A 15926-nucleotide genomic window follows, 5' to 3' on the forward strand; every position below is an offset into this window, starting at 1 on the left:
TATATATATATATATATAATCATTTGGTGATGTTCTACATTTATGATAATTTAGCTCATATCCATGGTCTCTAAGCCACAAAAAAATTTCTTCAATATTCTCTTCAAGCACCAATAAGCTCAAAATATATTTTTGTATCTTTATCGTTTTTTGTTTACCACCGTCATATTTTCTTCTAGATTGATTCTTAACATACATCAAATACCCTCCATATTTGAATATGATATTAAACACTTATTTTGAACGTTCATTGCATTCATTTCTAATATTGGATTGCACAAGTTCTACATACAAAAAATGTTAACTTGAGCAAATGTATTCATAAGTAAAAAAGATAACATGAGGAACAAAGATGTAAATAGATAACAAAATAATTCTTCTTGGTGTGACAAGAGAGATATAATTGGAGATTTATGAAGTTGGAGATATAATCTGTTCCAATAATGAAGTTGTATTTTAAAATACATCAATGTGAACCAATTTTCATTTAACTAGCTACCATAGAGCAAGTTGCAAAAATTGTCGATTACAATACAATTAAATGATAACATGAAAATAATCAACTATTTAATGGATGTCTTTTTTAATGATATGCTCATTCAAACTTTATGAGATAATATTCAGTCTCAAAACATTAATGAAAAGCTTCATTAATAATTCCTTGACCAAAGCAATGTAATGAAACCACTAATTGAATTTAGCAAATCAAATTGATCATATATGCTAAACTACATCCACCACAACTACAAATTCATCAACCACACGATTAAACAAAAAAATTTATATTCTGTCTAGAAAAAAAGAGAAATCAACATGCAAACAAGAAGAGAAGAAATCATAGACTTTGAAACCAAGATCAAAAACCTCAAGCGATAAGGAAAATGCAATAGAAGATCAGAACCATATTGATTGTGAAATAAAATAGTTTGACATGGATTTAAAGCCCATTGATTCTAATTGTAAAGCTTCAAGAAGCATAAATGAAATCACACATTATCAATCTGGTGCTTTCACCTTTTTTATTTCTTTCAATTGGTATTCATATCTATTTCTCATTTACCTTAATATTTATTTTTCTACGTATATTTTCTATCATCAAGCCATGGCCTTGATCGGTAACGCATTCCCGCATCAAGCTCATTTTTGTTCATACAATCATATACAATCATACATGTCTAAAGACAAGATGGAATATTTAGATAAACTTATGCTTAACATAAAAGTATAAGCCAACCTTAATTTCCCATTCCTACATCAAGCATATAAAAATAATGCAAATGACTACCTTATGATTTGACATGCTAGTAAATCTCGATAAATACTGATTAACTGTTTGACCGTTTTAAAAAGATTTAACAAGATTTATGAGAGTAAACATAAAAAATAAATATTAAATAAAAAAATACAAACGTGTTTCTCAAAATACATAAAAAAGACATTGTCATTAATAATTTAAAACTTTTAACTACATGTTAAACAATAATTTAATATTAACCAATGATATAAATTAAGAGTACTTAACATTATATTAAATAATTTAAAATTTTATTCATCACTTAACCATTAAATAATTACATATAAATTTATGTAATTGTAATTAATTTAATAATATATAAATTAATTATTAATTATGAGTTAATTAAATTAATCAAGTATTTAATCACTTCCCCTCGACGGCTTCGCTCAAACTTCCCATGTCCGCCCAAACCCTGGCTCATCTCCCTCCCCTCCCGGTTTTGCTCAATACCATCGCCTTCATGTACAGTAGCCATTAGAGCTACCTGGGAAGGCAACGGCGGGATCGCGGCTTCCCATCTTTCTCATCCTAACCATTGTGGAAGGTAAGCCTCTTCGCTCGTCCCGGATTTACTAAATACTCCGATTCACGGGATTTACTCAATCCCGGATTTAAGGCGAATCGGCGTCATTTTAGTATTTACCAAATCTCAGGATTTACGGAGATGGAATTTGCCGTTTGCCCGGCTACCAAACAGCTACTTAATCTTTATCATTTTTGAATGAAGTCGTCTTGTTTTAGTGTTTGAAATGATGTAATATTTCGGTAATTGTGGGAGTAATGTGACGCAGTTCTTGAGAGTTTGAAGTTTTTAGCGTCTATGATGATGAAAAATGTTTTTCTTGTGGATGTTTTATCTTCATGTTGGGTTTGTGACGCTTCTGATAATTTGTTTTGGTTCACTCATGCAGAATATCAGCGCTGTGGACATGGATTTTGTTTCTGATGCTTTGAAAAAACCTAAAAGGACTAAGAAAAGTTCTACGGGTAGTGATTCAGTTGAGCCTTCGGCAAGGGAAGATGATTTAACGGAAGTGATCGACATTTCATCAGCAGACCCAAGAATGCGGCCATGGAAACCAATGAGTTCGTCAAATTCTCTTGAAAAAGGTTGTGCAATCTCTGCTCAGAAAAGAGTAGGAAATGAGAATGGAAGGAATGAAGTTTTACTTTATCCAGACGTGGGAAGCCCCTTCCCCTTTCAACGAAGTGATAAGAGGTTCAGAGGGAAAGAAGTTGAGAGCAAGGGCAACCATAGGCAGAACTTTCCTGTTCCGAGGTCATCTTCATCCAATCGATCAATAATGAGGAAGCCTGATGAGATCTCAAGTTCTTCAAATAAGAATAAAGAATTTTATTCTTGCTTTGATTCTGGTTTGAACTCCAGAATGAAACAGAATGGGACTTTTTGTTTCAGTGATCTGCAAGGATTCCCATCCAATGAATTAAACCCTAACCCTTCACATTCTGATAATATGAAAGGGAAACAGATTTTGAAGGGTGATTCTCCAAATGATATACATCATGGCGAACCTACCATTCGATCCAACAGGTTGGTGCAAAACTCGCTGTTTAGTCTAACTGATAATGGATTTTAAAAAAATGGTGTGATTGTAACTGTGATATTGATGTTGATTTTTGATGTTTTAAATTCCTTAACTGATGCTGTTTTTATTTTTTAAATGTGAACTTCATGATTTATAACAGTTGCTGCACATTATTGTCAATGGATTGCTACTTATGCTTCCCATTGATTAAAAGGTTTACATATTTATTTATAACTTGTACACTTTATTTCAGTTCTTTCAAAAGAGTAGAAGACATTCTTTCAACTTGACATCTTACCAGTACTTTCTAGGTTTTGGCTATTCTAATTAGAGGATCAAAACCTTCACTGTTCTTGATTTGATAAGGCTGGCTTGGATTATCTCTTAGATTTTGTTGTATATAACATGGACAATTACATATGGGTACGGATGTAAAAAATTGACCTGTCATGCCAGTTCATCGCAGGCTTAGAATTGAAAATTCTGAGTTTATGGTGGAGCCGACTAATTTTTGGGTGGTTTTCGAGCTACTTGCGAACCTGAAATTGACCCAAAATTGACATGCTATCCTGAAGTTGACCCGTCAACCCGAAATTGACTCAAGATTGACTTAAAATTGACTCAAATTTTACTTGAATTTGACCCAAATAGATTTTATGCCTTATGTAAAATGGGTTGTATGTGTTGGGTTTGGGTTAACATGCTTAAGGAGGTTCAAGTTCAGGTTGGACCTTCTTACCCGTTTAATAATTGGATTGGTTTTAGGTCAAGCCGTTTCAAGTTGGTTAATTTTGAGTCAGAGCAAAATTTGACTCGTGAACCTGATTTGCCCCCCTATGTATTGGTTTGCTGCATTTAAATCTTTTATTTGCACTCGATTTAGTTCCGTTTGTTTTGGTTGAAATTCTGACATGGTCCTTAACCGAGCGAAGTCAAAGATTTCAACATAATTCAGTTACTAACCATGTATGAACCCAATTTTAACCGTGAGCGTGGCTTCTGTGAATTGACTGATTGTCTTGATTTGGTTTTGCTGAGATTATGGATTTTCGGGATCATTCTAATGAGGGGAGTTGGCTAATTCCTATAAAAGCCATCTAGCTTTGCTGGTGGAATGAAACTCACATGGGAGCTCTATTTGTAGACATAGCTAACAGTGGTTCTATCGCATAAAAGATTTAGTTGGGAGCCAGTGGCGGAATTAGAGTTTCAATAGAGTGGGGGCGAAATAAAAATTAATTTAATTAAAATAAAATTAAAATTTTAATTTTTATAAATAAATAAGATAAAATTAATAATAGCTAAGAATAAATTATAACATAAAATGTCACTTTTAATATAATCATTATGAATGCACATCTTAAATTGTGTTTGACATGTTTTTATTATATCGAAAATATCAATAAGAGATTCCACATCAAAATTCATTACAATATCGTTTTCAATATATGCTAGTAGTGAACTTGCAAGAAGATTATGTTTCATTTAATTTCACAACATTGCCACAACAATCTTCATAATTAAAGAATACATGATCAGTTGTTATTATTGAAATGGATTGTAGGTTTTGAGAATTGAGCAAGATAATTTTAATGATAGGAAAGGGGTATAAATACATGTTATGAATTCTAAAATAGGAAAGACATAACACCCATATCTTCAAGATTACAATTAATTAATTCCTAATAATTACCCAAAGATATAAGAAAAGACATAAAATAGGAAATACATAGAATCAGAAATAATCAGAAATGAAATAAGTCAATAATAAAAAGTTCTTACATAAAATAGGAAATAATTAGAAAGGAAATAAATCAATACAAATAAATTCTAACACTCCCCCTCAAGTTGAAGCATCAATGTCAAACATGTTCAATTTGAATTTGAATTCATTAAGCAACGTCGAGGAAGATTCTTTGTAAAAATATCGGCCAGTTCGCCATTGGATGATACAAACATAACACAAATCTCCTTAGAATTGAGTTTCTCCTTGATAAGTAATAGTCAATCGCCACATTCTTGGTATGATCATGTTGGTTCGAATTATGAGGAATCTTAATGGCGGCTTTATTGTCACAAAAAGATGTAAAGGAACGGTGATCGACTTATGTAACTCGCGGAGCATGATGCTCAAGCAATGGGCTTCACACACTCTCAAGTACACAGTTCGAAACTCGATTTCAACACTGTTACAAGCAACTACAGACTGTTTTTTTACTTTTCCAAGTGAGAAGGCTTTCCCACACGAAGGAGCAATAGCTTGAGGTAGATTGTCGATTATCAATGAAATCGACCCAATCAACATCCGTATAAACTATAACAGAGTAAGATGTGTGACGAGAGAATAACAAACCTGAGCCTGGTATGCTTACCCATGATGCGTTGGTAGTGTGTTTTGTTCATTGGAACGATATCTAAAACCTCCACCAATCTCTCATTGGGGTCCATCGAGACAGCCACTGGCTTGCAAAGAAATATATTAGTCTCAGCCAGTAAATCTATCACATATTTGCGTTGGAAAATGCTAATGCCCTAAGAGGACTGAGCTACTTCTATGCCTAAGAAATAGCGGAGAGAACCCAAGTTTTTATCTCAAAAGACGCGACAAGGATGCCTTTGAGAGATTCCAAGGCCAACAATTCATTACCTGTGAGCATGATGTCGTTGACGTAGATGATGAGGATGGCAATACAGTTACCAGATGAATGACGAAAAAACTGTTTATGATTAGATTGGGCATGAGAGAAACCCTGATCCACTATAACTTGTGTAAACATGCCGAACATGCCCGTGGGGATTGTTTCAGTTCATAAATAAACTTTAGCAGTTGATGCACTTGTTCATAGGAAGAAGTAGAGTCAAATCCTCACGAGAGAGACATATCCACTATAACTTATTTGATTGTAACCACCTATTTGCTTCTAGTAATAATATTTGCTTTTTCTAATATGGTTTGGGTGAACTTCGATATCATTTGGTATCAGAGTCTGATTAACGCTAGTCATATTCTGGGGTTTCTAGCGTCCACTAATACTCAACCCTATTGTCGCTTAAAATTTCTCTCACCCTACATTACCCCACAACGGTGACTTGTTAGATCGAAGAAATGGAGTGAACCTTTTCCGTCATGTGGATTCCAGGGATGGATAACCTCTACCTCGAAGATGTGACTTGACATATCTGAGAAGTCAGAATTTTGAAGTAAATGTGGATTTGTCATATTTCGACGACCACATGGATCCAGACAAATTCGTAGAGTGGCTCTGGACCTTGGAATGTCTTTGAGTTTCAGGATGTCCCACCGACGAAATATTGAAATTAGCTCCCAACAAGCTAAAGAAGAGTGTGCTATTTTAGTGGCAAAATCAGAAGTACTTACGCCGGTGAGAAGTAAATAATAAAATTACTACCTGGTCCAAGATGAAAAGGGTGATGCAGTGCCAATTTTCTACCCGCTCATTACAGACCGGTTGTTCAGACATCAGCTTTAAAGACAGAGAGACCACATCGTCAGGCGACCTCCATATCTTACTGGCAGGTTTCAACTCCAATATATTATAGCCAAAGTTACCCAATGGAACATCCAAGCTGACCTCACCTAAAGAGACAAGTACAGAGTGGAGAACAAAGGACTCTGATTTGCATTCCCAAATCAATCCTAGCCAGGAAGTGTATCAAGTGTCATAGATTTGAGCATATTGAAGCAGATTTGCACAATTATGGGGATGATGTATTTCACTGAGCAGGGAGCTGGTGAAGAAATGAGTAATGACACAGTAGACGCTAAAGAAGATGAAGAAACAAATGGAGTACTAGCTTCCAACTGATGAGGTAGAAATAAACATAGTTCTACTTAAGCCTATGAGAGAGACTCCAACCAAATTAACAATGATTGTATAAGACAGTATTGAGTTCAAGGAACCCACATTAGAGGCATGACAACCCTTGATAAGAGAAATTCAGATTTATAGACTCTTTCCTGAGTTGCTCCTACCGAGGGAGGCCCATCTTGCCATGAATGAGGCCATTTCGTGTCACACGTGGAAGATTATAAGGAGTTATTTAGATTTGGATTCTATTCAACAGTGTATCAACCATCAAATGTTCAGATAGGAGGGATGAACTACAGCTTTGAAATTTGTCTTTGGTGCTTTATGGGGAAAAAAAATTCTCCAATTCTTCTTTCAGTGAAGAAGGATAAGAGGCCTCTTCTAGGTGCCTATATTTCAGTGTGGTCTAGCTTGCCATAAATTTTGTCCCAGGATTGATTCCTCCTTACATACAGGTTTATCATATACTCTCGGATGAGTACGAAGACCAGAAGAAGCCAATTTCAGATTTGATGGCTTGACTTGGTTCGTGAGGATATCTATCCACGTACAATTTTATTTATGATTGTGCCAAAACATGATGGATATCTATTCTATCAAGATATGCTTTTGAATGCTAACGCTAACATGACTGACTTACCGAGAGAGTACAGCGTTTTTGTCACCTTCAACATGGCCGACTTGACACCATACAATGAGGAGACAAAAGCTTCGAAGGATGAGGTCAAAGTTTCATAAATCCTGGTAGATTAATGCATGAGTTGACCTTCCTAAATTCCCATGAAACTGTAGCTACTACAATACCGTGCGCATGACTATCGTGGGAGAAGGGCCTAAATAATTTCGTTTTCCATTTTTATGCTGTATTAGGAATTGCAAGTCAGTTTTTTTTTGTATTTTGTATTGAGGCAGCCGCCAGCCTTTCTTCTTCCTTCGAGTGTTGTATCCTAGGGTTCCAAGTGGGTCTTTGACTGTATGTTGGTTTCCAGGTGGTGATTATCTTCCCTACCCCTTACCGCACCCCTCACGCCTTGCTACCACGCCTTCTTCCTTGCTGCAACTGCTTCGACAACAGTCTCGTTGCTGTCTTCCTGCAGTTCCTTGCCATCTAGCCATCCTTCTCGTTGCCGCAGCCTTGGTTCAACCGTCATTTGGCTGTCCAGCAGTCACACACTTTTACCACCGCTGCCACCATCATTCCAACTTGCTCCCTAAAATGGCTGTCCGGCTCTGCTGTTCCAACCACCAGACCAGCTGTTTCTCCTCATTCCAGCTTGCTGCCATTGTTGCAATGCCTACCCCTTGCTGTTTTACTGCTGTCCAACCTCCCCAAACAGCCAAATGCTGCTATTTGGGCTGCCACCCCTTGCTGCCCCGCTGTTCTGGCCACCCATAATTGCTGCTGCTCCTCATCCATGGCCCGTAAACTCCTTTCTTTCCTTGTTGCCATCTCACCAGACCCTCTACTATCATCCGCCCTAGCATGAGTTTACATGTGGTATGTGTTATATTTTCTTTTTCATGTGTGTTTGATTGTAATCACCTATTTGCTTCCAGTAATAATATTTATTTTTCCTAATATGATTTGGGTTAACTTCAGCATCAGTTACGTTTAACAAACATCAGGTTTAGTTTTGACATACCTTAAGGGCAATTTTGATGTTGATTGTGACCTCGGTGATTATGACCTTCGATGGTGGCTACACAATCTATGGGAAAACCCCCAAACAGATGCTAGGATGTGACAATTTTCTTCCCTAATCATGGGTCATTGTCATGGGTCATTAAAGGTACCGATGAGATTACCGCTAATGATTTATAGACATTGTGGCTTGAGCTTAGATGGATAATGTTGTAACAACAATGATGAGGGGATGGAGGTGTCATTTATAACTTCAGGATGAAGTGGTATAAAATTAGGGGTGACATAACCTCAGGTCGGATTTGGTTCTCCGGTTCTAACTATCATTGGCTTTCCGGAGCACTTTGAAGTTCTGAAAGAAATCCTATTAGGTCTCCTTGATGAGTCATGGTCTAGGCTGGCTGTATGATCCATGTTCATCCCTGGAAGGTCCTTCTGTGCATCAAGCTAATCAGGGGTTGAACTCCATTTTTGTAGGATGGGCAAAATTATATGCCATTATCTAATAAATTAAGTAGCTGTAACCTTGAAACTACTGCATAATCTTGGGAATAAGGTGAGAAGAACCATGGTCTATGATTGAATAAAGTTGTTTCCTTAAAATTATAGATTCAAGCCACATTTTGATGTCGGTGACTATTGAAAAATAAGAAATTTTGTGAGAATTAATGGTGAATTTTAATTTCTGTTTCTTTGTTTTATATATATATATATATATATATATGTATATATATATATAATACAAATAACTTATTTAGATAATCCTATTAATTTAAAAAAGACAAATATAAGTAGATAATGATGAAAAAATTTAGGATAATAATAGACACGTTTCTAATTTGGCTTTATATTTCTAATTTGGATTTTTTATTTATTTTTTATTTTTAACGAGGATAGGGTAAAACCATAAATTGTTTCTAATTTGGCTTTATTTTTAACGAGGATAGGGTAAAACCATAAATTGAGGGGGGGCAAACACCTAAAAGTTTATATTTTCATAAAAGAATAAAAGTTTTGAGGTAACACGGGTCCGCCCCAAGGATAATGACAATAAGGAGCATTAGCTTGTCAACAGAGAAGCTGCTAAAATGAAGGATTGCTGTTAGTTTTCTTATGCTTTATGGGCTGTGTTTTGTTTCCTTAGTTTATTTGATCCTATCTCAGCGGGAACATTAACAACAATATCAAAATTATATTTTCATAAAAGAACCAATTTTGAGGTAACATGGGTCCGCTATGAAACTAGGATAATGACAATACTGAGCATTAGCTTGTCGACATAGAAGCTACTAAAATAAAGGAATGCTGTTGGTTTCTTATGCTTTATGGGTTGTGCCTTGTCTCCTTGGTTGAGTTGATCCTATCTCAACGGGGACATTAACGACAATGTCAAAATTGTTGAGAACCACTATTTCAGATGTTGTTCTCTCTTTATAAATACTACATAGTCTTACCCCTAGACATTGTTTGATTGATTTTTTTTCACTTGTTATAGATACTGCTAAGCTGTTTGTCTGATTTAACTTCTTAGCGACATGTTTTTTTTTTTTTTTTTTATGTTATTTGTGAAGGGAAATTTATTTAAGCATATTTGACTCACCTTTGAATGTGTTGACCTCTAGGCACGAAATCAATTCAGTTCTACATCCTTACAGGGCTGCTTCATTATTTGAGAAAGATTTGGTGATCATCGCAAAAGAGCAAGATTCTTTTGAATCCTACCAAAATTTGGTTTGGCGGAAAACTCAAGATTTAAAATTAAATAAGAATCAATTATCACTTCCATGTCCCAGAAATGATGTAAAAAACCATTCCTCTTCTTACTTGTCTGATTGGAGACATGGATCTGGTATTGAAGAGAAAGATCACGATCAAGCATTTTCTGACCCAGTGGGAAGCAGAAGGAATCACAGTTGGAAAAAATATGTAAAGGGAGAAAAGAAATGCAATTCATTACTCTCCAATTCTGATGAAACTTCAGGCTCAATTTTAAATCAACCATCAATTTCCCAATTACATTCTGGAACTTCAAATTTGAAACTCGAAAAGAGCGATAAAAATAGATTTCATGGTACTATAATAGATTTCCCAGTTACAAGTTGCGGCAATTCTCATGGACGACTGAGCATTTCTGATAATTTCAGTGCTAATCAAATTGAATCTGATGAAACTTTTGCTCGTAAACTTCAAGAGCAGTTTTATCGTGAAACTATGGGGTTTATAAACATGGAGAAGGTAGTGACAACATTTTAAGAAATTTTTTTACGTTATCTCGAGGTAGGAACTCCTTTAATTTTTTTATTAAAAACATGAGTACCTTAATTTCTGTTTGTACCATATTTTTTGCCTACTTTTGTTACCTCTGTTGAGATGGTAATCGACACATATTTAATTATCCCGGTCTTCTGTCTTCTACTAGGTAGATGAAACAATTGCATGGTCATTGCAACAGGACGAGGATGCTAAAGCTGCTGCTATGCCTTGGAAGGATCATTCTAATTCTGTAAGTTGGTCATTTTTATCTCTGAGCATTTACATACATAGCACACAATTCTTTTGTATTTACATATCTCACACCTAAACTTTCATATTTGCACACATAGCACTCAAATCTTTAATATCACATAAAAAATAGCACTATTACCACTTTTTAGAAGTGAAATACACATTTCAATGCATAGTTGTAAAGCACCAAAGTGCAAGTATGTAAATATGAAATTTTAGGTGAGATATATAAACACATAAGAAATCTGTGGCAGGTATGTAAAATTCCCTTGTTCCATTGACTGCTATCTCAAACACCTCCACATGTTCACTGTTATCATCCGTTCATTCTAATATAAATATGAATTGTTTTTTGCTGATAAATGTTTTGTCCATCATATGATAAGTTGACAATTAATCATTGTAATCTGTATTTCAGAAAAATTCTACTCAATTCGATGATTAATTTCTATTCATGGCTTCTCATCCTTAACATGAGTCACCAAATGTGAGAAAAGCTTTTCAATTCTTCCTCTTTTGTACTATTTTGAAATAAATAGTTGCGCTTCTGTGAAGTCACTGCATATATCAACCACTCTCCGAACCTAGCCCCATGCGCTACTGACTGCATGGTAAAATCAATGAAAATAATGTGTTTTTATTTCAATATTTCCCCTTATTACCCGTTTATTTCTCTTGTAAACCTTCTTTTAATGCTGTTTCTCATTTGTTGTTTTCCTCTCACGGTGGAAAATGTTTCTATCATCTTCTTCTTTTCACTTTTTTTACTCTCAATTGGAGAGTAAAATTGTTGGAATTTTTTTTTCTTCACAAAACAAAATAAATTTCAATTCCTCTTTCTTAACTGTGCACTTTACTTGCTGGGATAAAACCATCTGAAATCAGGGTCATTTGAAAAAAATTTTCAATTAATCTCAGTCCACTCACAGGCAACTCAGGACGTTATGAAATGATGATGTTACTTGATAGATATCTGTTGAAAGTCATTAATTTCCATTATTTAATATATAGGTCCTATAGTTAGTTATAATTATTTTGATATTTTTGTATTATAAGTTGATTGTGTGCTATTGTCGTAGATTCCCTGTTTTTTTCAATTGTTAGTATTCATTAGATTCGGCACATCTTAATTTGTTATTGTCCTACTCAGAATGAATTTCATGTCTCATAGTGAATGTTATATGATATGACATGAGTTTTTTGTAAATTAAAATTCAATAGTATTTTTTTGTGTTTTGCAATATTTCAGGTTTTCTCGTTTATGAACGTTGAATTTGATTTGGCTGCGGCAATATTTATTTTGTCTGGCACAAAAAAAATGATGATTGGTTTATGATATATCCTGAAGTTTGAGCCAAATTTATCTCATTTACTTGATAGTATAGTTATGAGCCTTGTTACTTACATGTTGGTCTTGTATCACGATGTTAGGTGTCAAATTGCCATGACCAAGTTGTTTTACCGAGTATGGCTTATATGACTTGAGAACTATGACACATGGCATATTGGCATGTTTTGTTTCACTCATTTAGTTTGGACCAGATTAGGCTCACTATGGTTGGTAGCTTATTGGTGATACTCTCACACCAAAGTTTACCCTCTCGAGCCAAACAAAGGTGCAACAGAGGTGGATGACTCAATCAGACTCAATTTTCATTAATGCTCATCCTCACATGCTCAAACTATGACCAAGTGAGTGGAGAATTGGTGGGAGCTTAGTCTGACTCTAAGTTGTGTTCATCTGCTACACCTCTGTTTGATCTGAGGGGTCAATTGGAGTGTGACAATTTCTCCTTAGAACATAAACAACCATATATTGCATTTATTCCTATCTTGAGTTTGCACGCTTAAATTGGATTTAGCTTTGGCAATGCCTTTTATTTCTGACACGTGTACAAAGAAAATGAGATTATAGTTTGCCTATTAAAAGCATAGATGTGCCATTTAGACCATTCAGAGCAACCGCCTCAAGCTTTAAATAATTTTTCCTTCTTATATATTGAATTTTGGGCAAAAGGGACCTCATCTAGTTATAGATGGGATAGTGACGAATCCTCCTGACATTTTATGATCCTGTATCAATTTCTCTAACCCAATTTCTTGTGGAGCGGGGCGTTTGTAAATCTAGAATGATACAAGGACACGAATATAATGGCATATTTTTTGTATGATATTTTTCCTTGTGCATAATAAGCACATTTAAATGGTTAGTGTATTATCAGAGATTGATTTCTTTTTTCTTATATTCAATGTGTTCTGTGTTTTGTGTTTTGTGAAGAGTTTTAATAGATTGAATTTTGATAGTTACTGTTTTCATTCTAAGATTGAATTTTTGGGTTCATCATCTTTAATATGGAGACCTCCAACTTATCAAAAATCTTTGTGGCAGGGTTTTTTTTTTTTTTGCAAGCTGCTACTGCCGACCAAGGGATGATTCAAACTCCTCTCTGCCTTTATGATTTGAGTATTGCATGATTTCATGCATTAATCATTTTTTGGTGATTGTTTATTTTTTATGCATGTAATTTGAATACTATCATGTTCAATGCAGAGCTAAAATAAAAAATATAATTTTATAAATTATTGCACTTTATTATCATGTTATTTAATAGCTTGATTTAAATACATGGCACTTAAAACACCTATTATTACATATTTCACACATAAAACTTTATATTTACTAATATGGCAATTAATTTTTTTGTAATTGGCCAAAAATAGAACCCGAGTATTCTTCATCAACGTCCATCATATTCACGCCCTATCCAAACTCTGTCTAATGCCGCAGCAGTCTCAGATCAAAGAGCTATTATTCATTCTAAGAACTAAATAGCTTGACTTGATTCATCTTCCTACCTTTAGGCTTTACTAGGAATAGCACAAATGAACTGAGACTGTGTTATTTATTTTGACAAAAAGACGATTTTAAAAGTATAAAACAACTCGATGCTCAATTACCATAAGAGATTCAAATATCAGCTTCAGTAGCAGCCACATCTTGTAGCTCACTTTCTGTTGCCAATGCCTTGTTCTTGATGTCTGGCAATATGTAAATTAAAGAAACAAAGCCTCTCAGAATCTCTTGCTTGTCTACAACCCAAACTTGATAAATGTGTCTTGAGGTTAATGCTGCAATCGTTTCTCCAAGTGTGGCCTCATAATGACAGGTGATGAGCTTCTAACTTTGTTTTTCCACAGTTTCTGCAGTTGCGGCTGTGATTTCAGAAACTCGTTCTTTGAATTCTACAACACCGAGTTTTAACATGGATTGGAATTGAGCAATAGAGTACAACTGTAGATCTGTCGCCGAGAACATGTCGATGAGTTTTCTTCTTTTCTCTTTCAATGTCATCTTTGACTGGCTCATTGCCAGCAATGTGAAAGAGAATGTCCAACATTGTGATGCTGCCGATGCAAATACTTCTTAATGATGCTGGTGGACGGATTAGATTGTAGAATCATCAAATCATTAGCATCGATGTAGGTCCGCAGCGGCTTGTCAATGGGCATGACCACGGTATTGTTAACGTTGAGTGCATCAATGGAGTTTGAATAGAGTGTGGTGGTCTTGAACGAGAAATATCAGGGTGATATGTTTGGTAAATTATTAGGGATTTAATAGCTATATTTATAAATATAAAGTTTTAGGTGTGAGATGTAAATATAGGTGTTTGCAGAGGTATATATTTAAATCCCCTGTTTAATATAGCTAGAATAATTCATGTAGAGTTGTACTTAGGCGGCATCTTATCTTATTGCTGTTGCTATACATAAGGAGCATTATGAGTGGGGCTTCAATCCTCACAATCATTTTTTTTATGCTGATAAAGTTTATTGATGTTGATCTGCAATCTAAGAACAACATGATTATTCAACCATATCACTTTCTATGAAGTTTTGATGGTTGATTAAACTTATTGAAAAATGTTGGTTTATAAAGCCATCACTAAAGTTCCACTTCTACCTATTTTTTCTTAAATTAAATCCATTGAAAATTTTCTAGATTGATTTTTCTACATTGCTAAAATTTTTTCATTTGATTCATAGAAATTAATGAATCATTTTTCTTACTATCTAGAGAGTGTCCTTCATGGTGTTAGTTTTGCATGTTTGATGTATGATCAAACTTCTTAGGTTGAATTTTAAAGTGAATGATATGTATGTATGCATAATATTATTTGTCTAGTGTACTTGTTAATTTTTTTTAGAGGGGCACTTAAGTTGTACATTTGTATTCGCATAACCAACCACCATCATTGTGTACAATCAATCATGTTACAATGCATTTTAGAAATTTTGAATATCTTACGTTTGCTTTTAACTCTTTTCCTTTTGTATAATTGTCTGAAATATGTTATATTTGCAGGTGATATTTGGTGAAATTAGTAGTAACTTCAATAGTGAAGTGGATCTAGAGACGGTACTGATTTTTAATACTTCTAATGCAGTTTTATTTTTTCAATTCTACTTGATTGATCATTTTAAAGCATACATATAGAAACATTATGCCATGATTTTCTTAAAAAAGAAGATAGTTTGGTTTGTAATTGGCAGTATTGTTATTTTACTGATATTATGTGGGCGTTAATTGTAATAATACATCGGCAACCACTTTAAATGACAAAAAACTTTCTAACTGAAAAAAAGGCAGCACTATATTCCACATTCATCAATTAAATACAAATGAACAGGTGCATGAAACTTGAGGAAGTTTTGACTGAAAATCACTTGGCCTGTGCAAACTGATAAATCCTCATTTTGAGCTAACTTCATAGTCCGTTTAAAAAGCTTAAATTCAGCACCCGGTTACCAAATTGTACTAATTTAAAATCATTGCCCCCTAGGATACCGGATGAATGGATCTCCTGCCAAATTTCACTGTACTATCTTTTATTTGCATTTGCTTTTAGACATGCACAGGCATTGCTTGTGAGAAAACACTTAATAAACTTGCCAAAAGTTCCAATATATCATTTTTTGAAATATTATTCTAGATTTGCATTCTATATTGTCTTTATCATTGATGTAGAAGAGTCAGTGAAGGGGATGTTTTTGACAAATACTCACTAAGGGGTTATTTATTTTGCTGAAAAAAGAATGCAGTG

At 34.6% G+C, this 15926-nt stretch overlaps 1 protein-coding gene across 2 annotated transcripts in view; it reads left to right on the forward strand.

Annotated features, from left to right (window-relative positions):
• The first annotated feature begins 1688 nt into the window (after positions 1-1688).
• Positions 1689-15926, forward strand: part of LOC110029600 — a 28197-nt gene continuing 13959 nt past the window's right edge. The window contains exons 1-6 of one of the 2 annotated variants that reach the window (XM_020731965.1): positions 1689-1841; positions 2209-2849; positions 9939-9975; positions 10186-10551; positions 10736-10819; positions 15188-15241. In XM_020731965.1, coding sequence (XP_020587624.1) covers positions 2227-2849; positions 9939-9975; positions 10186-10551; positions 10736-10819; positions 15188-15241 — 1164 coding nt within the window. In that variant the 5' untranslated portion in view covers positions 1689-1841; positions 2209-2226. Of the gene's footprint in view, positions 1842-2208; positions 2850-9938; positions 10552-10735; positions 10820-15187; positions 15242-15926 lie in introns of both variants that reach the window. The other variant, XM_020731958.1, reaches the window with a different exon arrangement.

Source organism: Phalaenopsis equestris, unplaced genomic scaffold (genome assembly GCF_001263595.1).
Source record: "Phalaenopsis equestris unplaced genomic scaffold, ASM126359v1 Scaffold000002, whole genome shotgun sequence".
NCBI lineage: Eukaryota > Viridiplantae > Streptophyta > Magnoliopsida > Asparagales > Orchidaceae > Phalaenopsis > Phalaenopsis equestris.